Consider the following 26793-nt stretch of genomic DNA (forward strand, 5'->3'; position numbering starts at 1 on the left):
GATCCTTGGAGTCGGGGTAACGTGACGACATGTCCTTTCCCGGTTTGGTCGGTTTTGGAGGCCGGGATGGTGAGGGTGAGGGCGTCATTGTCAGTGGTGACATGACGGCGGAGACACGTGCGGCGGGGAGAGTAGGCGCTGGCGCTGGGAGCTAGGTACTCACTGCCCCGTAGGGCTCCGAAGAACCCCATTGTCACAGCTGCCCACGCGGCCAGGCGGTCTTGAGTGGGGAGGGCGCCGCGTCGGAGTCTGCGACGGAGTGAAGTGAGAAGAGAAAGAGACATCGGGAGCCGTTTCTTGGTTGGCAGACGGGGCTTCTTGGCTACTGCTCGGAGGGCCAGGCGGACGCGTGCTGACAGCCCCAACCATGGCAGGTTATTGGCCACGTGCCAGTGTCGTATGCCAGCGAGGTGGGCCGTCACTGTGGCTTTGGACGCGCCGCGCAGGCAGAGGTGTGTCACATAGCGCAGAGTGGTGCTCTCCTCGGCAGGAAGTGGGTGAATCGCATGCGCCTGACAGAACTGGCGAAACTTCGCGATGGCGCGACGGTAGATTTTCCTGGTAGCCGGCGCTAATCCAGCCCGAATCAGCCGTCGAGCCGCCGCGTCTAGATCCGCCAGGCGGAGGCCGCGGTACACTCTGTCGCCGGCGCTGCCAGGAAGGCCGTGAGCGGCCTCGGGAGCGGCGTGGCGGACGTCTCCGCCGCCGGATGGAGGCGGTGGAACCTCGCGACCTGTAACCGGGAGAGGGCATCAGCCGCGGCGTTCTCCGACCCATTGATGTGCGTGACGCGCAGGGCGAAAGAGTGTCGCGCAGCGGCGAACAGTGCCTGTCGTATGAGGGACATGAGACGCGGGTCTTTAGACCATCCCTTCTCCCACGCGCCGACGACACCGGAGTTGTCACAGTGCATGGAGATGCGGAGACCGGACCAATGGGAACCCCAGAGCACCAGTTTTCCCACTAGACTCAGCAGGCGCCTCTGACGGACAGTGCGGGAGGCTCGGATCTCTCGGAGGAGCGTGATCAGCGCCTGCAGTTTGGCTTGCGGCAGGGAGATGGTCATGTTGGCTGTGTTGAGGACGCAGCCGAGGAGTTCCATCTTTGTTGACGGAGCGCAGCACTTCTGTTCGGACAGAGGGACTTTGCACTGTTCGCAGATGGTCAGGAAGACGTCGTAGGCTCGCTCGCAGTCAGCTGAGTCGGCTGGGCCGATGAAGAAAAAATCATCGAGATAGTGGTGAATGTGCGGGTGAGCGGCGTGGAAGCGGGCCGTGATAGCTAGGATATCAGCCAAGTCGTTGAAAATTGCGCAGGCTGACCGTAAGCCGAAAGGGAGGCGGACGTCATAGAAGAATGTTGAATTCCATTGAAACCCAAGCAGCCAGCGCTGAGATGGGAGGACCGGGATCAGGCGGAAGGCGTGTTTGAGGTCGGCTTTTGCGAGCAGGGCACCGCGGGGCCCTTGTGCGTAGATGTGCTGGATGGCTTCATCCATCGATGTGTACTGCACGGTGAAGGCATCTTTGTCGATGTGGGCGTTGACACTCAGGCCCTCCGGCTGGGATAAGTCGAGAATCAAACGCACGGTGCCATCAGGTTTCACTCGGGCTCCGAGAGGGTTGCAACGGAAAGGAGTCATAGGTGGCGTTGGAAAGGGGCCCATGGTGTGTCCCCTGGCGAGTTCTGCTTCTAGGGCGGCGGTTACGGCAGTGGGGTTGGCGCGGGCCGATGCGTTATTGGGGCGGGAAGTGGAGACGGGGGGACCGGTGTAGCCGATGTCGGCGCCATGCTCAAGGCGGTCGAGTACCGGGTGCAACAAAATGGAGGGAACAGCCGGGGTGGCGAGTTGCCGTAGCGCGGAGACATCGATGGGTGTGGTGGGGGGTGGGGGAGACGAGTCAATTGGGCCGACGGCGGCGATGTCGGAGCTTACCGCGTCTGGGTTTAGTGCCAGCGAGACCTCTGCTGTCTCGGCCCGGTCAGCGCGGGCCGATGGGGGATGGACCCTGGCTGGCCCGGGGCCGCCATCAGGCACTGTCGGGCTGGGTGCGGGCCGCGGCAGATGGTGCAGGCGTGCTGGCGCTTGCACGTGCCCCCGCTGTAGCAGCCGGCTCCGTTGTAGCGTCGCGAGCTCCGATACGTTACCATTTACACCAGTATACCGCCTTTTGGGGCGACTAGCCCGCGTCCCGTAGGGGGGGGGGGGGGGCGAAACGGCCCCCCTGTCATTTTCCGTCGATATCTCCTAAACGGCTGGAGATATCGCCACCAAAATTTCAGGGCCCATCCGGGCATCAATTTTACACATTGTGACCAAAACTTTTTCCAGAGGCTATGATAAGTTGGTCACAAAATACGTCCGAATGACGTCATGTTCTGCCATTTTTGACCGAAAAAAGACCTTCGCGAGAAGAGCTGTCAGGCCTACAGCTTTGAAGATACAGAAAAATGATCAACACATAAAAGGTGTAGAATTGACAGAGCTACAAAACTGATATCTCATATTTTTAAAATAAATGGATTTTGACCCCCAAAAATAAAAAATACAATTTTTTTGATATATTAGCCAAAAAAACCAAAAAAAATGAGATTCAAAAAAACGGAATATATGTGATAGTACCTACCATCTTCTATCTACATACCAAATTTCAGATCGATATCTCGTTTTTTTGGCCAAGTTATAGCGAACAAAAAATGTTCAAAAATGATGACGTCAAATTTTCAAACTCATTTTTTGGCAATTCTAGACCACGTAGGGCTAAACCAAGACCACCATTGGACTCCCCGTGACGAGCTGCATCGAATCGATACCCATTTTATGCAAAAATACCAACTTTAAAATTTGACCTAATATGACCTGACCTTGACCTGACCTTCACCAAAACGTGACCTTAGCTGGCCCCAAAGGCTGCCTGACCCACATAATCGCATTTGTCGTGTAAATGGACCAACATGCATCACACGACACTTTCATATTGTGACCCCCCAGTGACCTAACCTCTGTGACCTGACCTGGTATCAGTGACCTCAGATAGCGAAGTATGTGTTTGACGAACAATGTACCATCGATGGTTTTCAATAACTTACCAATTTACTTAATTTCACAACACATTTCTTGAAATGCCTGTGAACGGTGAAAATCCGACCTTTGACCTGACCTGTGACGTTATCGGTTTGACCTAGGTCAATGAAATTTGGTCACAAGGTAGTGTTTGGGTGGGGCTATCGAACGCCGTTTGAATTTGAAAATCGGCCCGTAAATTTCCGAGATCTTAGGGGGGCCGAAACGCCCCTTCCCCTACGGGTGGTAGGGTCCGCCGGTAGCCCTACGGGGCGCGGGCTAACGGAGCGAGCGAGAGGGTGAGCCTCGCACGTGCGAAACTTCGAGGGGGTACAGGGACCCGCAGTTGCTACTGTACACATATATTACCAATTTAGAATTGCGCTATTATTTCCTAAGTGCTGGCCATTGGAGAAAGGAAATGTAGCGCAAAGTATGGAGGAATAACACATGCTTGCTCCTAGGACGTACGTTTTGTATAATTTCTCTTACCGCAACAGATATTCTTCCAAAACTACAATCGTGCTATTTTTCCGCGCCGGTTGCCTCCCCAGAGCCCGTCCTTGGTATCGCCTATAGCTTCCGTTCCCGCTACGTGAATGAAAGTCACGTGACTACTACAGGTTTGCGCTCAGTACTAACACACCTAGCCTGAGGGCCGGTCCGTAGCGGGGAGGGGTAGAACGCCAGAGCTCCAGCGCAGTGGAGGTGGTGGTGGCCCGTATCATAAAGAGGCAACCGTAAGCAGAACTACAATTGCCGCAGTATAAGATTATGATCAAGTTTTCTTTAAATGTATTGATTGACAAGAAAGTGCAATGCTTATCCGATGTAATAAAACGGTGTCCATGGCCTTGGAAGAACTATAAAACATATTCAGCAACGTGTAAATTTCTGATACAGGCCATGACCTTTCACCTTGCCTCCGGGGAGGACCGCTCAGGAAGCCACATACCGAACGAATCGAGGCCTCGCAGCGCGGCGGCAGGGAGGTGGATAAACCATCGCCAGATCTTTCAGTTACTTATGTTTCCAGAAGGAGGAGGAGGGTGGGGGGTGGAGGATGAGCGCTGTTTTCAACCCACTCACCAATCTTTTCCTTAGTAACTTATAGCTTACCGAAAAAATGCAACACAATGGTGGCCGTCACGAGATGTAGCGAAGAGTGCCTCAGCCACATCTGTTTTGAGTAAACTTTAAGCATTGGAATTCAGGCCAGTGATCCTGAAGCATTATTTTATTTTTGTCGTGCATAAGCTGGGATGACGTGGTCCAAGTTAATTGCGAAGAGACGGTTTTAGTTTCAGAACATTTATGAGGCTAATCGCGCCAAATAGTATACGTTTGTTGCAAAATGTCAAATACGACAGTTTGCAACAAACGTTGACGTGCTATCCTGATGATGGAATTTATTTGACACAAGAAGTCAAAAGGCCTGGCTATACACTATGCGTTTTCTGCGTGCGTTTTTTGCGGGTTTGCGTTTTTTGCCTAATATCGTTCTAGAAAATTTAAAAAATAATATAATTTTTACATTAGTTATATGCAGAAGTTAATATAACTCTTATATTAAATACAATTAAATATAAAAAAACATCACAAAAACGTAATATCATTAGAATATATGACCTTCTCCTCGGAAAGGAGAAGGTCTCGGATTGTAGTTTTTTTTTAAAGTATTTTTTTTTTTCTAATGATACTTCCTACATTTATCATGCTCCTCGCAGCAGCTCTCAACGATATACAAAACGTAATATCGTTTATTTTTCTAGAACGATATTACGCAAAACCCGCAAACACGCAAAAAACGCACGCAAAAAACGCATAGTGTAGCCAGGCCTAAAAAGTGGCATCGTTAGTCATCCTGCATACCTATAAATCGATTCGTCACATTGGTTCGAGCTCAATAGTTCTTTTCGCGGATGATCGGTTTCGTTTTCTTTCTTTCTTTCTTTCTTTCTTTTTTTTTGGGGGGGGGACAGTTTATGAGCCAGTAACCACCCTCCCCAGTCCCCCAAACAACAATTGTTGACAAATACTGTGATGGCCTAAAAAATGCCCTCAATTGTGTTACAACTGTTACGTAGGGGAGAATGAGGTAAGTTGAGCCGCTTTTTGTTTTTCGTAAGCTACAGGCTAACTTACTGATCATTTTTCTGCGTTTACGGGTTGGACGGACAGAGTGGTCATTTGCGCATGTAATGGTGGCCAGAAATGTTTCATACCGCTTATTTTTTGTACTGAAAAGGCTACGTCAAAAATCATCTTGCACGTTGCTCATCTTACCCCATGGGCGGGGTAAGTTGAGACACGTCGTGGGGAAAGTTGAGCATGGATAGAAAAAGCGAACCTCTTCTTTTCCCGGGCGTGGCGAAGAGTGGGCTCTTTTATTTAATCCATGGCATACATACTTATGGCAAAGTTTTTTTCCTCCATCAAAAAGTGACTGTTTTAAGCCTTCCAATAATTCGTCAAGTTTTCTATCACGGAAGAAATCATTTTATCCTTCAGATAATCTGCAAATCACTTACAACTTGTGTAATCAACAAAGAAAAAACAATTTCCTACCATTTTTATTCAGCAGAAACAAGCGCAGCTCAGTTTGGTCTTCGACAGCGGAGACAACAAATAACAATGGCTTATCCGGCTCATCTTCCCCCAGGTGAAAATGGCTCATCTTGCCCCACCTGTGGCCATTTTCGATTAATGACACCCGCTAAGGAAAATAACCATGCACCGCAGATAACAACCATCTCATTTTAAAGGCAAAACATGTCTTAGTTATCAGGGGCGATACCAAATGTTACCGGGTGCTGAGCGTGAGAACGTTGCCGTCTCACGTGAAAGACTGCAGCCTCGTAAGCGAACGGCACATGGAAGCTCAAGTAAATTAGCGCCATAGGAGCTGAGAAACATGGGGTGGCTAAACTTGCCCCTTGGCTCATCTTACCTCACTCTCCCCTATTTGGGGCTCTCGAAACTTTGATCTGTTAAAGTTATTTGTCTGTTCATTATATAAGCTGTCAAATTTGCCGTATCATTTAACTTTTATTGAGTTTGTATTTCACACTTATCTAAAATGAACAATTTTGTCACCGGCTTCTTTTATGAATGGAATTGGATGGTCGCACGAATGAACGAATAAATAGCTCCATTTGAGCATCAGCTGAAATCAATCCTAAAATTTAATCTACCAGTCTGCAACGAAAAGGTTTAAAAACCAGTACAAGTTAGGTGCAGTTTCTAATCTATGCAGTTTTTTATTAAGTGTCTCATAGCTCCTTAATCTTGAGCCGCTCCTCTCACGATTCATATTATGTGGTGCTTACATTGTTCAAGAAGTTATAGTATTCGAGCGCGTTGGTCTTAAAAACTGCTATCGAAGTAGATTAAAGTGCTTCGGGCTTCGGCACTTAAAAACCAATCGATATTTAACCCTCACCCATTTAGGCATTTCTTTTCAGCGTCTTACATGTAGCGGAGGGGCGTAGAAACCCTCAGCCATTCGGCCCTTGATAAAAAGAGCCAGAGCTTCGCTGAAAAATAAAAAAAGAGCGAGCTGCTCGTGACGAGAGAAATCCGATGATTTGAGGGTCCTGGTCATCGCTGACGAGAGACAGCCAATTATTTTTATGTCCTGGTCAATGCTGAGATCCTAGGTCACTGGTTGACCTCCCAGATCAGGTTAATAACCCAAAAGCACGGAAAATTGAGTCCTGCTAGAATTTCTACAAGTGAAGTTTGCTGGGACTTGGCTTGCTTCTGACTCCGAATTTGCACTTGCTTTGATCAAAGATGATGTATCAAAGCATTTGGGGTAGGACGGGTCACGCCAGATCACCCATTAGGCGTTCTGCCGGCTATCCATAGAATGTTAACCAGCACTTACAGCCTTGCAACATATTGCATAGGCACTATAACTGATACCTAAGTATGCCTAGTTTTCAAATGCTAAAATGGGTGCTAAATTTCAAACCAACACTTCCTAAAAACCACAGTAAAAAGGTGTAAATTTAAGGAAGTTAACCGAGATCATTTCAAGTAAATGACCTTAACCTGAGTGTCACGTCACCTTGGCACCCACAACAATCAATGAGACAAACATTAGATAGTATATTTCACATGTTGTCACGTTGCTAATCACGAAACGACTATGGAAACACACAGAAGATGTGCGCTGACTTTCAATTGCTATTCTGGCCTGACATGATCTTGAGAAAAATAATTACAGGTTAAAGGTAATTTGGTTCGGGGATTTAAAATTCTCAGACAAGATGCAAAAATGATAAGGGCTATTTAATTTTCCCGGAAGTTGTAAAATTGATAATTTCCAGGGCACCAAAGAATCGTCGCAATCCTTCGTTTTGCCGTGATTTATTGGTGAAAAACAGGGGGCGCGGTCTACTTAACTACCTCTACTTATATGTGTGGTGACGGCTAATATTCATTTTATCTGTGTTGATGAATATGCAACAATTTCTACATGAACTGAGACCAGTCCATATGAGTATGTTTTTCTCACGGACAATGACAATATAAAAACAATGCGAATAAAACCAAACGTTTCGGACAACAACGTGCCTTCGTCAGTGGAGAAAAATAAGTGTATAGGTTTAACATCGATGAGAACTATATGCGGCACCGTCTCGGTCTGGCCAGCCGGGTTGCCGATAAAATACACAAATGTTTATAAGCTTCCATGATGCGCTTAAAAAACTGCTGAAAATATATCTTAAAAAATAAAGATAACTACTACATCGATTTTATCGAAAGAAAACATGTATGCCTAATTACTTATTTCTTGTCACTGACGGAGGCACTTTTTTGTGCGAAACGTCTGGTTTTATTCGTATTGTTATTGTATTGTCATTCCCTGTGAGAAAAAAGGATAACTCTTCAGTTAGTAACCATAACAGCGAAACGGCTTAATGTAACACAATTCACTGTGTATACGAAACCTATAAGTCCCTAAAAATAATCCTATTTACAACTTTTAAAAAGATACAGCTTATACAGCTTAGGCATACAATTTTTTTCTGCATTAAGATAATATTCATTCATCTCCACAGAATATGGTAAATTAGTGCTGCTGAAGTTCGCTTTCGAAGCGTCTCCTCCAGGCATTCCACAGCTCTCGTGACATTTTGGATCACGGGACATGGCTGGGCGCAGGACATGTCGTGTGCGAGCTTGGACGGACCACGTGACCACCTCCTCCCCTCCCCCTCACTCCCGTCCCCTTCCCCAGCAGGGCGTCCGATCTAACCGCGCCCCAGGCAGTCGGCTCGGTCCGACCCTCCCTGGTCGAGCCACGGCCCGGTGCCGCCTGAGTTTGTGCCGGGTGCAAAACTGGAGCAGTAACTAGCGCCGGAACTAGTAGTCAGCACGACCATCGTCAGATGGCAGGAGTAAATGGAATAAGCGGTTCCAGGCTTCAGAAGGAATGGGGCAGGAAAAAGCGCTGAAAACAATGTTTTGCTGATATAGCCATAAAAAGTTCACTGAATTAGGAGAGCAGCACATCAGTTTAAAGCCCTTCAGATGGTGGTTTTAATAAGCACACACTCATTTCCCATTTCGCCTCCAACGGTGTCACAGGCAAAGAATAGGTACGCTGAAATACTAGTGTGTACAGAAGCAACTGCGGGTCCCTGTACCTCCAACTGACTTATGTACGGCACCCTACTAACCGGTCTCTAGTGATGTGCCAAATTTGAGCACAATCGGCCCAGCCGTTCTCGAGATCTGGAAGCGGCACCCTGCACGTGCGCACGTGCAAAATGGGTCCCATCTGACTTTTGCACGGCACCCTGCTACATAACTGAGCCCTAACCGTGTACCAAATTTGAGCGCCATCGGTCCAGCCGTTCTCGAGAGCTGGAATCGACCTCTGCACGTGCGCACGTGCAGCAGCAACTCTGGCACATGGATATACATTGCCTAGTGGGTGCCTACTGCCAACTTTCAGCGCAATCGACTAAGTAGTTATCGAGATATTGCAACTATTACACAACTGACACCTCTTCGTTTTGCACGTGGCACGTGCATAAGGGGTCACCCACATGCATCGGGAATAGTCAAATACTTGGTAGAAGGAATGAAGCTACCCTGCAAAAATTACCGCCTGTAAATCGGTCAAGTGGTTGCTGAGATATAAGCCTCGCAAAAGCGTCCGCACGGCCGGCCGGCCAGCCGCTCATACTCAAAAATTTCCGTCTAAGGAAAGACTACGCTCGCTTCGCTCGCTCCGTAATAAGATGCATCCTAATGGTGCCCTATGTGGTTTATCACATAGGCATCATTAGGAACCCAGCAATGCTGATCCATTTTTAGAGCTCAAAGGAGCTCCTTAGAGCCTGCGTAAGGCGCGGCCTTAACCCTCTCCCGCACATGGGGGGGGGGGGGTGGTTGCCACCCCCAGGTAGTTTTTCTGCTCTGCACTCAACATTTTTAGAGCTATAGGCCTGATTTTTGTATAGCTGCTCCTCTATCCTTTCTTGATGTCCACTGAAAATTTCATGTTTCTGTGGTTTTTGGTTTCGGAGATATGACCTTGTTTTTCAGGTCATGTCATGACCCAACTGACCAATTCTCAACATCTTGCGTTGGCTATGGGTCTTGTGAGCTTTTGACACCTTGATTTCGGCCTTTTTTGCCAGTCTTACCTCCCACCTATCATGAAACATGTTGCTCGACGATGTACAGTTGTCAGGGTCAGGGTCAAGGTCAACCCAGGTCATCGAAAATAATTGCGTTTTAGGCAAGCTGAATGTACTTTCCGTGAAGTTTTTTGACTGCATTTTTGGTAAAAGCTTCCCAGATCATGATTTCATGTAATATGGACACATAAACAATCGGTGATCACATCAGTATACACACAGACACACACAGACATACAAACACATATCATTGACCTTGACCTAACTTGACCTGAAATGACCTCAGCAGCAAAAACCTGGTCGGGTAGTGTATGATAATATGATATGATAAGCATATATGATAAGCGGTATATGATAAGCAGCGAACTTGATATCCAACGGTGACCCAAAACAGCAACATTTTTTAGTTTGACCTGACCTGGAAGATCAATGACTGACCTGAGAAGGTAAAACTGGGTATCATTGGATTTGTCTCTTCCCAACGAATCTTTTTTGTCTTACCGCGAAGCTCTATCTCCAACAGGAACGAAATGGCGCGGGAGGGGGTGGCACCCCCCCCTCCCCCATGTGCGTTCTTGGATGTGAAAATGGCATGTGCGGGCGAGGGTTAATGAGCATGTGGCCCCTAAACGGTTCATGAACCTGTCACAGCCATTTGACCACCGGAGTCGGGGAAGATCCCGAACATGCCCCGAAATTTCATGTCATGCTTTGAACGGAAAATTCGTGTCAGCACACACAACTATTGATAATCGACTGTAGCATTTAACCCTCGTCCTGGCAGGGGGGGGGTCGATGCGACCCCCCCCCCCTTAACACGCGCAGTTGAAGGGGGGCGGATTTCGCCAATAACTCGCGCCACGAACGAATTAATGTAACATTTCGGCTATTTGTCCAGAATTGAATTGCGGATCTTCTCGTGCAAGAAATAAGAAAATCGGTTCACAAATTTTCTAGTTATGACGAAAATGACGGACCAAACAGGGATCCATTTTCAGCAAATGACAGATAACGCTGAAATCGCTGAGACGTATGCAGACGAGCGTACCCGCATGGGACTGCTATTGCTGAATAGGTGCTCACTATACCATATACAGATACAGTCTTCATAAAACATGGCATAACGCACATTTACAGCATCGCGCTATGCATTATTACGGAGCGAGCGAAGCGAGCGGAGTCTTTCCTTAGATTAACGGAAATTTCCGAGTATGAGCGGCCGGCCGGCCGTGGTCACGATTTTGCGACGCTTATATCTCAGCAACCACTTGACCGATTTACATACGGTAGTTTTTGTAGGGTAGCTTCATTCCTTCTACCAAGTATTGGACTATTCCCGATGCATGTGGGTGACCCCTTATGCACGTGCCACACTGGCGGTCCCAGGGGGGGGGCCACGGGGGCCATGGCCCCCCCTTTGGTGCTGAAAGGTGGGGCCATACTATCTTTTGGCCCCACCTTTCAGATCGAACAAAAGTCCTAGAAAAGCTTTTCGTATTTTTCATTTTCTTTCTTGCGCCATCAAAGGACGTAAATTTCACTCATGAGTGGGCTCAGTTTCGCATTCTGTCAATTTGGCGGTCAGCGTCGCTGGCACCGGTTCACGAGTATGGCCGGATCTTATATGGAATATCAGCGTGGGTTTACTTGAGGCTCTCGTAGGCCCAGCAATGGCTGGCATGAGACCCTCTTCGGCAGTGGTGGGTGGGCCCTGCTAAAGGAGATTGGCTCTAAGACACTAAAGTAAGACCTCATGGGTTGGTGCTGTGTACCTCAGAAGCCCGGTGGTGACGCCATATGCCGGCTTGGTTTCTTGAGGATTAGCGTGGGAACTCCGGGGCCTGCATAGAGTTTGCATGAGCTAGTATGTAATCTCAGAGGCATGTGTGTATTGTGTAATGTGTACACAGTGGCGGTCGCGGGGGGGGGGCATCAGGGCCATGCCCCCCCCCCCCCAAAGGTCAATAAAGGGGGCCATCATATCATTTGCCCCCCCCCCCCTCAAACAACCAATGGGCCCCCATATAGGTGTATGGGGCCCTGGCAATTATTCGATCGTCACGAGGCTCAAAAAAACCCACGCCCAGCTATTAATATAGCTCCCACACCGGTCTTTGAGCGTCCTACACTGACCTCTGAGGGAACTTCAGTGGCGGTCAAGCGCCCACGTTGGCCGCTAAGAGCCTACATCAACCTCTGAGACCCCACATCTGGCCTATGAGGGCCCCTAACCGGCCTCAGGGGTCCCAACCGGCGTCTGAGGGTCTCACACCGGTCTCTGGTGGCCTTATTTCTGTCTGTGGTGTCCCAAGACGAACCTTTAGGTGCCAATGAGGGCCCCGCACTGGCTGCTGAAGACCCGACGCCGGCCTCTAAGGGCCTGCATTGGCCTCTGAGGAGGGCCCATCTTGGCCTTTGAGGGCCCTCTGCTGGCCTCTGGGGTCCAACGACGGCTCATGCCGGTCTTTTAGGGCCCCACGCTGACCTCTGAGGGCCCATGTTGGCCTGTAATGACCCACATTAGCCTCTGAGAGCCCAACTCGGTCACTGATTGTCTCAAACTACTGGCCTTTGTAGTTTGCAGGCCCTGTACTGGTCTCTGAGGGCCCTAAACTGGCCTCTACGTGAAAACATACATGGGTGGGTTTCTGAAGATCAGAGGGCTCACGCAGTCTCCGGCACAGCCTTACGTTGGTCCTGATCGAGATTACTTTACGTCCTGATGGTCCCGCGCAGATTCCCTCATATTTCGACGTCGGGACCCCATGAGCCGGTGTGGGTCCTGGGGCTGGCAGAGACTGATGAAGTCCTTAGGGCTCAGGGCCAGTCTTTTTAGCAGTAAGACTAGGCAGGTTGTGTGAGCCCCTATAGAGCCGTTGCGAAGCCCCGCAGGAGTCGCGCGCGGCCCTCAGATGCCAATTTTGAAAGCTCGGAACCTGTGGGGGGTCTCCAGAGGTCGGTGTACCTACTCTCTCCCGCCGCCACACAACTAGGTATGTTACCTATATGGGTAGGTAAATGTCATAGTCTGAAAATGCTCTCTGGGTTTCACATGCTTGTTCAAAGCAAGAGGTATCTGTACTTTTCCGAATTGTTTTATAGTGGTAAGGTCATGAATCCGCGTGCCTGACCTTCCAGTATACCTATGCTACACCGATCCGTCGTCATGGTGCAGTGGGCCGACCGGTGGAAGCACCGTGGGACGGGAAATGGAACTGGTGATTTTGTCTTAAATTGAGCTTAAAGATTTCACGCAAGAATCAGATGGATGAAGCATAAGTAATGCCAACTGCGCGGCACCTCGTGGACGTAAAAAATTAGCCGATCACCCCTCCCCCCCTCCCGGTGACAGATAAATGTTATGTCCCGCGAGTGTGACTTTGGCCCCCCCTTTTGCTAGCGGCTGCGACCGCCAGTGACGTGCCACGTGCAAAACGAAGAGGTGTCAGTGTTGTAATAGTTGCAGTATCTCGGTAACTACTTGGTCGATTGCGCTGAAAGTTGGCATGTAGGTAGGCACCCACTAGGCAATGCATATCCATGTGCCAGAGTTGGGGTGCTGCTGCACGTGCGCACGTGCAGGGGTCGTTTCCAGATCTCGAGAATGGCTGGACCGATGGCGCTCAAATTTGGTACACGGTTAGGGACCAGTTAGTAGGGTGCCGTGCAAAAGTCAGATGGGACCCATTTTGCACGTACGCACGTGCAGGGTGCCGCTTCCAGATCTCGAGAACGGCTGGGCCGATTATTCTCAAATTTGGCACATCGCTGGAGACCAGTTAGTAGGGTGCCGTGCACAAGTCAGTTTGAGGTACCCCCTCGCAATTTCGCACGTGCAAGACCCACCCTCTTCCGTTAGTCGCCCCAAAAGGCGTTATACTGGTATACAGTATACACAAGTGGCAGTCGGGGTGGGGGTGGGATGCTGGTCGCGACCGCTCGGCGCGCCGTCCGGTGAGCGAAAGAGCCTCCGGCCTCGCCCCGGCCGCCGCGGTCGCGCGCCTGACGTCACGGGGTCAATCCTCGGAGCTAGAGCGTCCGATAAATGAGTGTTCGGGTACGGTGCCTGCCCGTCCCGAAAACTAGGATTTCCAATACTTCTCGGCAGTTGGCGTTCAAACTTATTTTGCGCATGCACAGTAACGCCGTCTGTTTGTCAACGTGGTGTCGGCGCGTCCTGAGGTAAGTGCTGTTAATAATCGCTAAAAATGTGTTTTCAGGCACCAAAAGTGATTTTCTTGCTTTGAAAATATACTTTTCTAGTGTCATTGATAATAAAAACATTGCAAATTCGCTACGCCTGAGAGACCTACGGACATTTTGGCTATGAGTACACTCTCAACCGTTCTTTGCCAAATCATTGTGAATTGGTCACGTGGTTCCAAAATAAAAATGCGCTTCGGGGTTAGTTGGGCCAGGTTGATGTGGGGCAAGTTGGGCAAGTTTGTCAACAGCAAGTCGAGGGAGAAATGCTTGCAGTGTGAAGATTGGGCACATACGCTATGCACAGGGGGCAGCAGAGTCTTCATCTGTCAAAACTGTTACTCGGAGAGCGAATGAGTGAGGTTGGTGGTGCATTTTGTAAAAGCACCTGAAGCTGGTCATACACATTTTGCGTGTGTGCGTTTTTGTTTGCCGCAGGAGTAGGTACTGCAAACGTGATAAACATGCCCGCATGGATTAGCGATGACTGTTCATTTGAAACATGAATAAAAATGTGTTTAGATAAACTGTTTTTCCTAGTGCACCAACTTGCCCCAACCCCTGGCCCGACTCACCCCGCCCGCGGGATAAGTTGGAACATTGGAGGATGGTCGCTTTGATCAGATATGACAGCAAACGATACTACCAACTCTCTTATATTAACCCTTGCCCGTATGTATAGGTGGGGGATGGGTCGAACGGACCCCCCTCGGTTTTTCGCGAATAACTCGCGTAAAAAGCGGCGGATCGCGACGAAACTTTCAGTACCCTCGCGTTAATCAATTTTACACCTACCCTGAAATTTTCATGACCCTGACCTTAATGACCTTTGACCTGTGACCTACTTTTTGAGACCATGTTTGGCCGGAATCGCGATTCGGCGTATGTCGGCTCGCATTAGCCGCGCGTTTGCAGTCTTTTCGTGGTTTTAAGCGTTCAAACATGGGATATGATGTTGCTCCCATGCATTAGGGTGGGTGTCAAGGTCACCGGAAGGTCAGGTCAGGTCATTGACCTTTGATGACCTCGGTTCACTTTTTCGAGTTTTACATGTTTCTAGGCCAGTTTTTGGAGCTGAATTCGAATTTAGCAACCATATGAACATTTACGAAGTAGTTTTGGTGCCTTCGTAACATGTTACGAAGCTGTCAGAGGCGGTTGCCACCTACTACGAATACCCTTACTGGTTGACCTGACCTGACCTGACCCGACCTGGCCTAAATGCATGAAGACATCATCTGTGATCAAAACTAACATGATATTCGTGATCAGCACCCCGAAAAACCCCATAGCAGCCACGCTTTACGACTTTCTAACAGGTCCCGATTTCCCCGACTTTTCGGTCATTGACCTGACCTGGAAGGTCAACCGATGACCTAGGACCTTAAAATTGGGTATCATCGGCTTCCTCTCGTGACCTGCTCCCGAGTACGTCCAAGTGATCCGCCTCGTTCCTAGTTAAGCTCTAATTAGATCAAGTGAATCATATGTAAGGAGCGAAAAAGCGACAAAAAGCATGAATTTCCCTATGGCGGGTTGCCAGACGGCGCACCGGCTATTTCCACTTTTGACACACCATGAAACTAACCACATTTTTCCCGACTGCAAGATCTCGTCGGATCTGTAACGATCTCAGGGGTTCCCGGTCGAAGATTCGGTGGCGGCGGGGGGGGGGGGCAGAGGTGAAAAAAATGTCTACGCTGTCTCCAACCGTATAAGCTGGCATACTGGCTCTGTCTCCAGGCAAATTGTATAAACTTTTTTGGCTGAGCAGCACACGAAGCCCTTATTTATACAACCTTTACAATTTTTTGGCTTTGAAAGACACTTAAGTTCCGTTAGATAAAAGTTGAAGTATTTTCAAGAGCTGAAAAAGGATCAAAAAGTGGAAACAGAATATTTTGGATTTTGGAGTTGCTTTTGGGGGAGTGTTCCTTTTAATTTATAACTTCAAAAACTTTCTGCCATCTTTCTGCCATCTGGACCCAGCAATACCCATTGGAAGACTGGTTGTGTTTATGCTGTGTTCCCATGCTTTTGAACCGCTGTTATCACGAATGCCGCGAACAAATGCGAAGGGTGTATTTGTTTCTGGGATAGACTAATGGCTAGCCTTTATGCTTTAATCGCGAGGTCAACTCAAAACGATTGAACTGATGGTTTACCAATGCTTATAGAGCTTGTGTCAGACCAGACAAAATCAGCTAAGCCCTGCGTCAGTCGTCCTGGACCAACCATTCGATTACGGACGGTCCGTGTGGCGTTCGCATTGGGGTCCGCCTGATGAAAGACGCCGTTGTACCATTTTATGGCACACAGATGTTACGGTCGGTCCTTGGCCCTTGGGCAATGGGCAGCAGTGTGGAGGCTGTGAGGGGATCGGCTAGACGTGTGTGCTGGTGGCTGCTCTCCTTCATCTATACAAAAAGGCAAGGAAATTGAAATTTTCAACTTACTTTGCTGTTAAATCAGTAATACTCATGAATATAATGGGTGTTATTTTCCTAAACTAAAAGCCGGACGCCAGTATCAGCTTTCGAAAGGACTATTCCTTCGGAGGTCGGCACTTCAAACAAATCGTAAGAATTACCTACGAACAAATTTAGGTTAGCAGGGCGTTCAATCATTTCTTTGTATGCCTAAAACAGACAAAAAAGCAGGCTAGCACTGCACTTGTGTGCATCATTACCGGGTGTTACTCCAAAACAGAGGGCTAGTCAATGAGCAACACGCAAATGCCTTAATTTGCCTACCAACTCTCCAATTAAAAGCAAGTTATAGGTATTTGGGTAACGTCGCGCCTGCCTTAAAATGACTCGCGGACACTCCAGGCAAATTATTAATACCAACCTTGTTTATAAAGTGCAATGCTGCCCGTCGTCCCCGGATACCCCTCCCCACCCCTGCCCGCCCGCTCCCCGGCCCGTCCGCCACGGCCGGGCCAGGCCGGCCCGTGGCCTCGGGATCCGCCGACCTTCAGTGTAGGTGGCGCTACTGCCAACTGCCGGACCGGGGCCTCACCATGGCCACCGTTGGCAGGTCGAGAAATGCAGAACTGCAAGGGACTGATTTGGCTACTGGAATGAAGTTATGCATTGATAATGAAAACGTCATCTCGCATATCCCTACTATTTTAAAGCTATAACTACCTTCGAATAAATGCTTCCTCTGCCATGCAAAAATCGAAGGCATGGGAATAAGCCAATGAAAATAGCACATTTACAATGATATTAGCACCAATGAAGACTTGGATTGTTTTAAATCATTGAGATGCATGCACATATTTAGACTGATCTCTGGCCTTACCTGAAAGTGTCAGCAGGATGGGTGCTTTGATATAGACCACCAAGATTTAATATTTGTAAAATCAAAATGATGACTTTGGAGTAGGTATTTGCTCTTCACTTCCAACAGGAAGTCCAGAAATGGTTCAATAATATAGGTAAATGCTTGTTGCAAATGTTTGCATTGAGGCTGTGCACCTCAATCTGCAAATATCAAACCATGTGGTTTGTATAATGGGTATCATAGAAACAAGTTTTAGACGTCATGGATTGATGCTAGGACAAGGAACAACATCAAGCTTAAATAAAACTTCTTATGAATACTTAATCTAAAATTCTTGAAATTCAAAGAGAAGTGCAATCAGCAACATAAATCACTTCAGTTGTCTATTTCCTTTTGAAGTACCTATTTGTAGAATAAGAATGCAATCAATGTAATGATATTGGGGGCATTCCACGATAGATCGTACCAGGCCCGTCACCCTCATCTCTCATATTTGAATGAAAATTGGTACAAGGGGTAATCATAGGCTCCAAAAACACCTGCCAAAATATCAGACTTCTCAGATGAAAACTTTTTGAGTTACATTGCAAAATATTTTCTAAACTTCATATTGTAAGGGTGAGTTTGATGAGCTATAACTCAAAAACGAGCTAAGCAAGCAACAAACGGTAAACAGCTTCGAACTAACAATGAATCAAAGATTAATACAGTATATTTAAAATTGGAAAGAAAAACTTTACATATTGAAAAAAGTCGTAGTATTTTTTTAAATTGTCTATAATGGCCCTTGGGACCAAAATTTTTGCCATTTTTATTTCTTCAAAATAAACCTCAGGTCATTTAAAATCGACATGCAAAAAATTAGAAAGGTGTTCTTTCTATAAGTTCCTCATTTAAATGTATACAAAATGGGTTTCCGGGGGTCGGTACGACCCCAGCTCGCCGTTTCGCCTCTAATGGAGCTAGAACCTTGCGGAAAAAACGAGCATGTGCGCCGTTACAAGATGCATCGAATGATACCACATTTTAAGGTTTCGGGTTCATTGGTGACCCCTGAGGTCATTTCAAGTGACCCAAATTACGGGTCCGGTTTTTGATGGATAACTTCGCAACAAATGGTCGCAGAGCCGCGATTTTAGCACCTTTGTGTTGGTCTAGCTCCGGCGCGTCGAATGGTATACTGTTTGTTCTGGTGAGGTCAGCTTAAGTCGCTGACCTCGGGTCAGCACACTGCCGTGTGTTTGGCTCCGCTCCCCGACCGGGCGGCCCAGCCGGCAGCCAGCCCCCGGGCATCACGTGACCGCCCCGAGTCCGCGGAAAAGCCAACCAGCGCTGGACAAACAGCGCCGCCACAGAGATGGTTAACAGTCGGGTCAGGCCACGAAGCTGGGTGAATGAGATCATATTGCACATCATTCGATTCGCAAGGTCTTCCCGAGTCCATTGGTAGCTTTCCCGTCACTCTAGCTCAATTTGATCGAGAGTTATTGACGAAAAACTTTTATGACCCTAGTGACGTACGAATGACGTCACGCGAGGTCAACAATGCAAAAGTGAGGCAAAAATGACTTCAATTGAACTTTCAGTAACCAGTGATGTCACTAGGCAGCCTTACCACGCCATTTGTAGGCTCTCTTCCGAAATCACAATTCGAGACCATTACGGTGACGCAAAATAAGTACATTTATAGAAAAAACACCTTCCTAATTTTTTGCATACTACTTAATAATGATCCAAACATGTTTTTAATTAAATAAAAATTCAAAAAAATTTGGTCCCAAAAGTATAAAAATGCAATTGAAAGGAAACTCGAGGTGTTATATATCAAAAATAGTTTATATTTCAAAATTTTAAAAATGCATATTATTCTTTGTTTCAATGCAAGTTCAATGCCGTATAGCATATGGCATTTAGATTATCCGTCTTAGAGTTACAGCCCGCCAAACTTGGCGCTGCAACGCAAGATCCAAAACACGTTATACACTATAACTCAAAAACTACTCATCTGATAAGCCTGAAATTGTTACAGGAGAATTCGGAGCCCCTGATTACCCCTTAGACTAATTATCGTTAAAATCCGAGAGATGAGGGTGTCAAATTGGAAAAAAGTGGTACGATCTATCGTGGAATGCCCCATTGATCACCTTCACATGCATTCCTGAACCGGTCAATCAGAACTGAACTTTGAACTGAAATATAAAACAAATCAAAGGAAAACGACTGTTTCTGCATCAACTATACCTATAATAAAAATCATTAAGGGATTTTGTACAATAGATGTTACTTTTGTTTGCAAAGTTCAATATTTCCTCAGTACCTATTGATTCCTCAACTTTGATAATTATTCCCCAACCTCAACCATTGTCTTATTTTAGTCTTACCTAGGTAGATTCAACCAAGATCCAACTACTCTCTTCCGTCACTTCAAGCACACTTCACTGTCGCTACGGTTATATAGCCTTGGTCGCTACTATCCCAACCCAACGGCATTTTCAGAAGCTGCGCCGCGTTGTCACAAGTGCGCAGGGTTTGTGCTAGCGTTTTTGCTACTGAAATTTTTGCGTGTCTCCGGAGACAGCCGTAAGGTCTAGTTTTGCGGCAAGCGTCAAAGAGAATCGTCTTTATGGATTCCGGCCGGCTCTAGGAGTCATCACCTTCTCGCCACCTTCTGTCTCCGGTGTCTCCGGGGCAGCCTACGTATACTGTATAGTGCTATGGAGTATGAAGTTCTCGTAATGAACTAAGACTCAATACACAGATAACAGTAGTACTACTGTTATCTGTGCTCAATATGATTGATTTTTTTGCGTGCATCAAAGAAAAACGAGAAGAATTTTGCGACAACAATGAAAAGTATTTATTATATATATTAAAGTGGTTGTGTCTCCGACGACCTTCCTTTATTGGATTGACTATGTCTCCAACACCGGTTGGAGAGTTGACACCTTTTTTCACCTCTGGGGGGGGGGGGGAGGCGTATTTACAAATTGCAACCGAGCTCCGCCGTGGGGTAAGGTGGGCAGGGGTTTTCGCACTACGGCTGCGGTTGAACTACCGTCTGTGGTAGAAACTTCAGGATGATGGCGCGTTTCATACGAAATCTGGCGCAATGTTTGTTTGCTTCTGAACTTGTATTGTTATTGTTGTGAACTCTTGAAGTGGGAGTGTTTCAATAACAATTTGTGGATTATTTGAGTTTCTTGATATAAAAATCGAATAATATTATGAAACATTGTGTGGAAACTGCAAATACTGATATAATCAATTGCTTAGTTTCAGTTTGGAAATTGATACACATTTTGTAGAGGTTTGTCTGGCAAATGGTGTAACAAACTTCAAGCCTATCATGATCTGAAGCTGTTGTAACAAATCAAAACTGCTTTGATGTTCCATATTACCTTGTTGGAAAGACTGGAGCATGGTTCAAGATGATGTGTAAAATACAAGATTTGTGCAAAAGCTTATGACTGATGAGCGAAAACAGTTCTATATGATGGCTCAATCAAACGTGGAAATGGACGACAAAAGTAGAGTTTCAACATTCCAGCATGTGAGAATAACTTCAGCACTTAATATTTATTGTAGTATTGCATTCTTCTTATGTACAGTTCAGTTCTAGGTTTTGTTAGGGTATTTCAATTTCAATGTGTCAGTTGAGATATAGGTGGATTGCGGACAAAATTTAGGATTGCATGGTAGATAGGTACTTGTTCGGTAAAAAGGTATGTGATGAATGCCACGAGAAGGTTTTTTATGATTTAATATATGGTCATTGCTGTACCTACAAAAATGCAAGCTTGCTAGCACCTAGTTTTTGAATCAAATCGAAAGCATTTGCTATGATTGTAAATATGTACCTGCAAAGTATGTCAATAAATTTGTGTGATGTTGACCAGAGAGCTGTTGCTGTATCATCTGGGCATTTATGTTGCTTCTTACATTAGGTGTTAAGCATAGTAATTATGGATGAACGTTGTGCCAATATCTTCAATGCAGATTGCACAGTGTATGTAGCATGTCTACAACCCTCACTGATCCTGCTATAGCTATAGGCATTTGGCACCAGCAAGACCAAGGGCATGAACTTCACAGTTGCGCAACCCTTTGTCATGTACCACCAGTCACTTTTTTTCCTTAACCCTCGCCCTGGCAGGGCATTTTTCATAACACGGCCTAGGGGAGGGGGGTTGATGCGACCCCCCTCGCGATTGGCTCCTATGGCACCTAGAAGCACCAAATTTGGTAGGTACGTGGGCCCCCTGGAGTTCTCGCCCCTGTGCAAATTTGGTTGCTCTAGGTCAATATTTAGGGGGGTTTTGGGGGGTATAAATGTAAAAATTTCGCTAAAAACAGGTCAAAAGTTTTTCGCTTATAACTTTTGATCTAATTAAGATAGAGCAAAAAGAAAAGCATCAGTGAACTCAGCACGTCAAGGCGCGTCGAATGATATACTTTTCAGCTCGCTTAAGTGTACTTTAAGTTTTTCTTAAATTTTAAGTAAACTTTAATTAATTAATCAAGTTCAGATTAACCAAATTGCATCATATTGCATATCATTCGATTCGGCTGATCACAAGGAACACAATGACACCATTTTTAAGCTCTAGCGTCATCATGTGCCAAGTTATTGGCAAAAACGTCATTTGACCTCAGTTGACCTCATTTGACCTAACTTATGTTTTGCCCCATAGGCAAGGGTGGAGCTTCACCAGGGAAGGTGGTGGGGCAAAAAGCCGTCAAACCTGCAATGCTCGGTTGTTAAGTTAGATTATGTGCAACACTGAATCAATTCTTTTAATTACCGAACTAACATTTTGAATTACACAGACATTTCAAAGCTCCTCAATTCGAACAAAATAGTGGTTTGCTAAGCAACGAAGTTCTACAAATAAGCAAAAGTTGGAGGGCCAGAACGCTATTTTTTCTCTGACAGTTTCGTAACATGTTACGAAGGCACCAAAACTACTTCAGTACAGGGTGTAACGAAATTATCGGGACATCTATTTTTTCGCCATATCTGTATGCACAGCTTCCTAATCCTTTCTGATGTTAGAAGTGGGAATATTGGATGAATACGTGCCTCTGTTATCGGTTTTCAACTCAGCAGTGACCTGACCTTGTCATGTGACTGTTGCTCTGAGTAGGAGTCTGTTCACAGACGGGTTCACATGGTAGTTTTCGTCCTTAGTCACCAAGTTATTCTTACCAAGTCAGATAATAAGAGATCCCATATCATGGTTTACCGCTACCCGCCCTTTAACTTGGTTCTAGTGCCCTTCAAACTGAAAAAGACAACGAAACTGACGGGAAAACAACTAGTTCACCACCTTTCGCCTCACGCCAGATCGCGTCCACTGGTTGAAGCAAGATAAGGGTGAGGTGGTCTGGTTGGGTGGGTAGCCGTTCGAGCTGTATTATCCTTTGGACCGTCAAATCGGCCATGTATGGGCTTGTATCGCCATGTATCGGCCGCTCGAACTTGCTGGCCTTCGCCGCCGTCAAACTCCGGACAATATCAGAACTGGAGCATGTTCAGCTGTCTAGCGATGCTCCAATAGGACATAGTGTCACATAATACCGCCATCAACGTCAATTATTACCGGAGCAACATACTGGCCAATGAATGGTTGGAGGCGCTCAACCAGACGGTATAGGAGGGCTCGGTTTCTGAACGCGCACTGATGCCTGATTCAAGCCACGCTGTCTTCATGCGGGGCGGCGCGCTACTTAAAAGTCCCTAAAAGAACGGGAAGTGATGCCGATGGAACCTTCAATCATTCTGGGCTAACGCTTATGGCTTGGAAAAAGTCGCGATCCCAATTCAATCGAAAACCTGTGGGCTCTTGTTCAGCAGGTGACTGAAGAGACGCCCGCCACAAGCACCGCCCAACCGCAGGCACAGGTTTAGACGGCGTTGGTCCGCATTAAAGCCAGTGTGCTGGAGAATCCAGTGGCTGAAATGCTCCAGAACATTCGCCACTGTGTTTTTATGAAAGGTGGCTACATGCTCAGTTAAAAGAAAAAGTACCAGAATGTTTTGCTTTTTAATTACAGCGGGAATAAAGGTGTGCGGATAATTTCGTTACACCCCCTGTAATGTTCAAATTGTTGCTAAATTCGAAATCAGCTCCAAAAACTAGTCTAGAAACATGTAAAACTCGAAAAATAAAACCGAGGTCATCAGAGGTCATTGAGCTGACCTGACCTTCAGGTGACCTTGACACCCACCCTAATGCATAGGACCAGCATCATATCACATGTTTCAACGCTTGAGACCACGTAAAGACTGCAAACGCGTGGTAAATGCGAGCCGACATACGCCGAATCGCGATTCGGGCCAAACATGGTCTCGAGAAATAGGTCACAGGTCAAAGGTCATTTTGGTCAGGGTCATGCAATTTTCAGGGTAGGTAGGTGTAAAATTGATAAATTCGGGAGTATTGAAAGTTTCGTCGCGATCGGACGATTTTTACGCGAGTTACTCACGAAAAACCGATGGGGTCCGTTCAATGCCTCCCCCTATACGGGCGAGGGAAAAGCGCAACCAAAAAGGCAAAAATAAGCACATGCGATAACCTATACTGCGAAAAAAGTGCATCATTTTTGAACGTCGCCGACAAATTGTAATTACCCCAAGCTCAGGCAGATGTATGGTAGAGAATACCCCAAGTGAAATACACTACGGCGGAAATAAAATACCCTACGGCGGAGCTCGGTTGCAATTTGTAAATACGCGGGGGGGAGAGGGGCAAGCTGCCACGCTTGCCCCACCGTGGCCAGAAGCGGCGGAACACCTTCAACTAAGGGGGGGGGGGCACTGCCGACTTTTGGTCCCATTCTTTCCATGCAACGCCTATAGGGCTAATGTTAAAGTTCCCAAATTAAAGGGGGCACGTTGCCCCGTTCCGCCGCCTATGACCGTGGCGAAGCTAATGTACCGTAAAGTGGGGCTATTTGAAACGGATTTTACTGTTTTTGGCCTCTCCCTTCAAAACGGTTGATATTTCCTATTGCATGTAAATTGCAAAAACATAGTTCTCTGTAACCGCTTTCAGATAGGTCAATTTTGGTTCAGCTAGTAGCCATAAATAAAATTATTTTTCTAATTGAAGCATGTTTCAAATAGCCCCATAGTGTGGGGCTATTTGAGACAGTTTTGGTTGCAAGGAAATTGAAGAAAATTGGTCAAGCTAGGGATAATTCTTTTAACGCCATGCGATTGGAAATTAAATTTTGATAATTCTGGCAAAAAAAAATCTTTTAACTGCAGCTATATACCCCTTAAAATCAAATTTTTCGTTTTTTGCTGGACATAGCATTTCGGTCTGCTAAAAATTGCATTACTTTATGCTAGGGTTGTCATAATGTGATGTGATCCTAAGCTCTAAAAATCACAGGATGATTATCTAGGACTATTTCTAAGTAAACGATAGTGAAATTGTCAAATAAAGTTGTTGTGTTTATATCTGGTGGTGTAAAACATATATGCCGAAAGTTGGTGGGGCTATTTGAGACAGGCTCGCTACTGCGTTAAACGCACCGTAATGCATTAAAAAGGGGAAAGCAGTTTCCAAAATGGTTGAATGAGCGATATGCATGATCGATTGTTCCATTGCATATCAACCTGTGAAGAAATAACAGAAAAAGGTCAAACGGTTTTGATTTTATATCGATTTTTCTAGATCACTCACACTGCATGTTGTATCGAATGGCCGGTTACCGCACTGCATCAATATACTGAAGGCTCACCTAGCAGTAAGTATGTATGATAGATAACTTTCAATGGTGCTTATGGTCAACCAGAGTAAACATGGGTCGATCCCGACCCCGTCAGTGACTGATGAAACACATTCTATGCACATTGCACACATTCATAAAGGCAACTAATATCGTCACAAACTGGATGGTCGTATTAAGTTACAATGTGTAAATATTGCTTGCTGCTAAAAGTACCATGAACCCATGGCCGATTTATCGGTGTTCCTTTCGAACGTTTGATACACCTTAGGCAGATGACGGTAAGTCTTTAAGATGCATCATATCACCTGTTTTAGGGCCTTGACATCACAATCATCAGCTGTAATTGGTATACGTTGAGGTTTGACGAGGTGGATAGGCATCGGGATTCTGAGACATCGGATTACACTGTTGTCACTACCGCTAACAATATATAATCTTTTCATGTAAAATGTGCTTAGCCCATAAGTAAAACGATAGTTACGATAGATTCGGTTGCAAATTTTTTAAAACTTCAACCATGTTAAGCTGCAGGTAGGGGTGCTTTTCGTATAACTTAAATTGTGGTTTTTCTGTATTTATCATGTAATGCCAAATTTCTTTTTTAAAAATTTCAAAATTTTCAAAAACCCTATCCATGGAATTCGTTGTTAAATTCCACATCAGATAGAGCAAAAATTGATCAAAAATATCAAACGGTTTTAATTTTACAGCAATTTTACTAAGCCACTGCCGTACTGTCTCAAATAGCCCCACTGTCTCAAATAGCCCCACTTTACGGTATGTGTCTCTGGTCTGGAAGGCAGTTGGTGATGTGATATGTGTGTCTCTGGTCTGGAAGGCAGTTGGTGATGTGATATATGTGTCTCTGATCTGAGATGCGCCGTACACCGCGCTTTTTGCCAGCAAGACTTCTGTACTCGGACTCAGGTGGGACGCCGCGGCTCTGTGTGTGGTGATATGACGCCGCGGCTCTGTGGTGCGGTGATATGACGCCGCGGCTCAGTGTGCGGTGATATGACGCCGCGTCTCTGTGTGTGGTGATATGACGCCGCGGCTCAGTGTGCGGTGATATGACGCCGCGGCTCTGTGTGTGGTGATATCGTTGCCCTCCCAGCCCACAGTTCTGGACATGGACATGTCGTACGAACAGCAGAAGAGGTGGGAAGAACAGGAGCTCGACAAGCAGGTCGACTTCGCCAACTGCAAAATCGGTATGTCAGGTCCGGACCTGTGGGGGAGGATAGAAAGATTTTCGCCGGCAGTATAATTTGGCCGCCCACACCTTTACCATCCTTTACTATATCTGACAAAAGTGAATGAAATAATTCTATTCTCTATTCATGTGTCATTGGTGGAACTCCGTTAATTTTTTTCTTCAAAAATCTCCCCTTCGTAATTTTCGTCAAAATCATTGAAACATGAATTTGATTAGAAAATGGTAACTTTTACTTCCGTTCGAAAAATTATATAGCATGTAGAATTCGGGCTGTAGAGGTCAATGAAATTGGAGTTCCTTCAACAAATGTGACAGGGCTTTCGAACGCCGTTTGAATTTTGCGGATCCGTCCAGCAGTTTCGGAGATACGAGGGGGGGGGGCAAAAATCCCTCCCCCACCAGGTCGCGTTATAAACAGACCCCACCAGGGCGCGGGGTAGGTCAAGGCTCAGGTCACTTTAAAATTCGCCGTGCCCTATAAAATCTTCATTTTTGGAGATATTTGAAAATGTCGGCCACCACTGTGTTCGTCTCATAGAGAAGCAGTAGCACAAAAAATCAGAGATCAACGTCATAGGTCAAAGTCAAGGTCATTTTAAACGAAAATATTCGGGTTCAATCGC

The 26793-nt window shown here is 46.4% G+C and overlaps 1 protein-coding gene across 1 annotated transcript in view; it reads left to right on the top strand.

The window, feature by feature from the left end:
- LOC122377471 (chloride channel protein 2-like) overlaps positions 1–26793 on the top strand; it is a 50913-nt gene that overhangs the window by 15434 nt on the left and 8686 nt on the right. Inside the window, exon 4 of the mRNA XM_043357525.1 lies at positions 26069–26165. Coding sequence (XP_043213460.1) covers positions 26069–26165 — 97 coding nt within the window. The remainder of the gene's footprint in view (positions 1–26068; positions 26166–26793) is intronic.

The sequence above is a fragment of the Amphibalanus amphitrite genome, unplaced genomic scaffold (genome assembly GCF_019059575.1).
Source record: "Amphibalanus amphitrite isolate SeventyFive unplaced genomic scaffold, NRLGWU_Aamphi_draft 000045F_arrow, whole genome shotgun sequence".
NCBI lineage: Eukaryota > Metazoa > Arthropoda > Thecostraca > Balanomorpha > Balanidae > Amphibalanus > Amphibalanus amphitrite.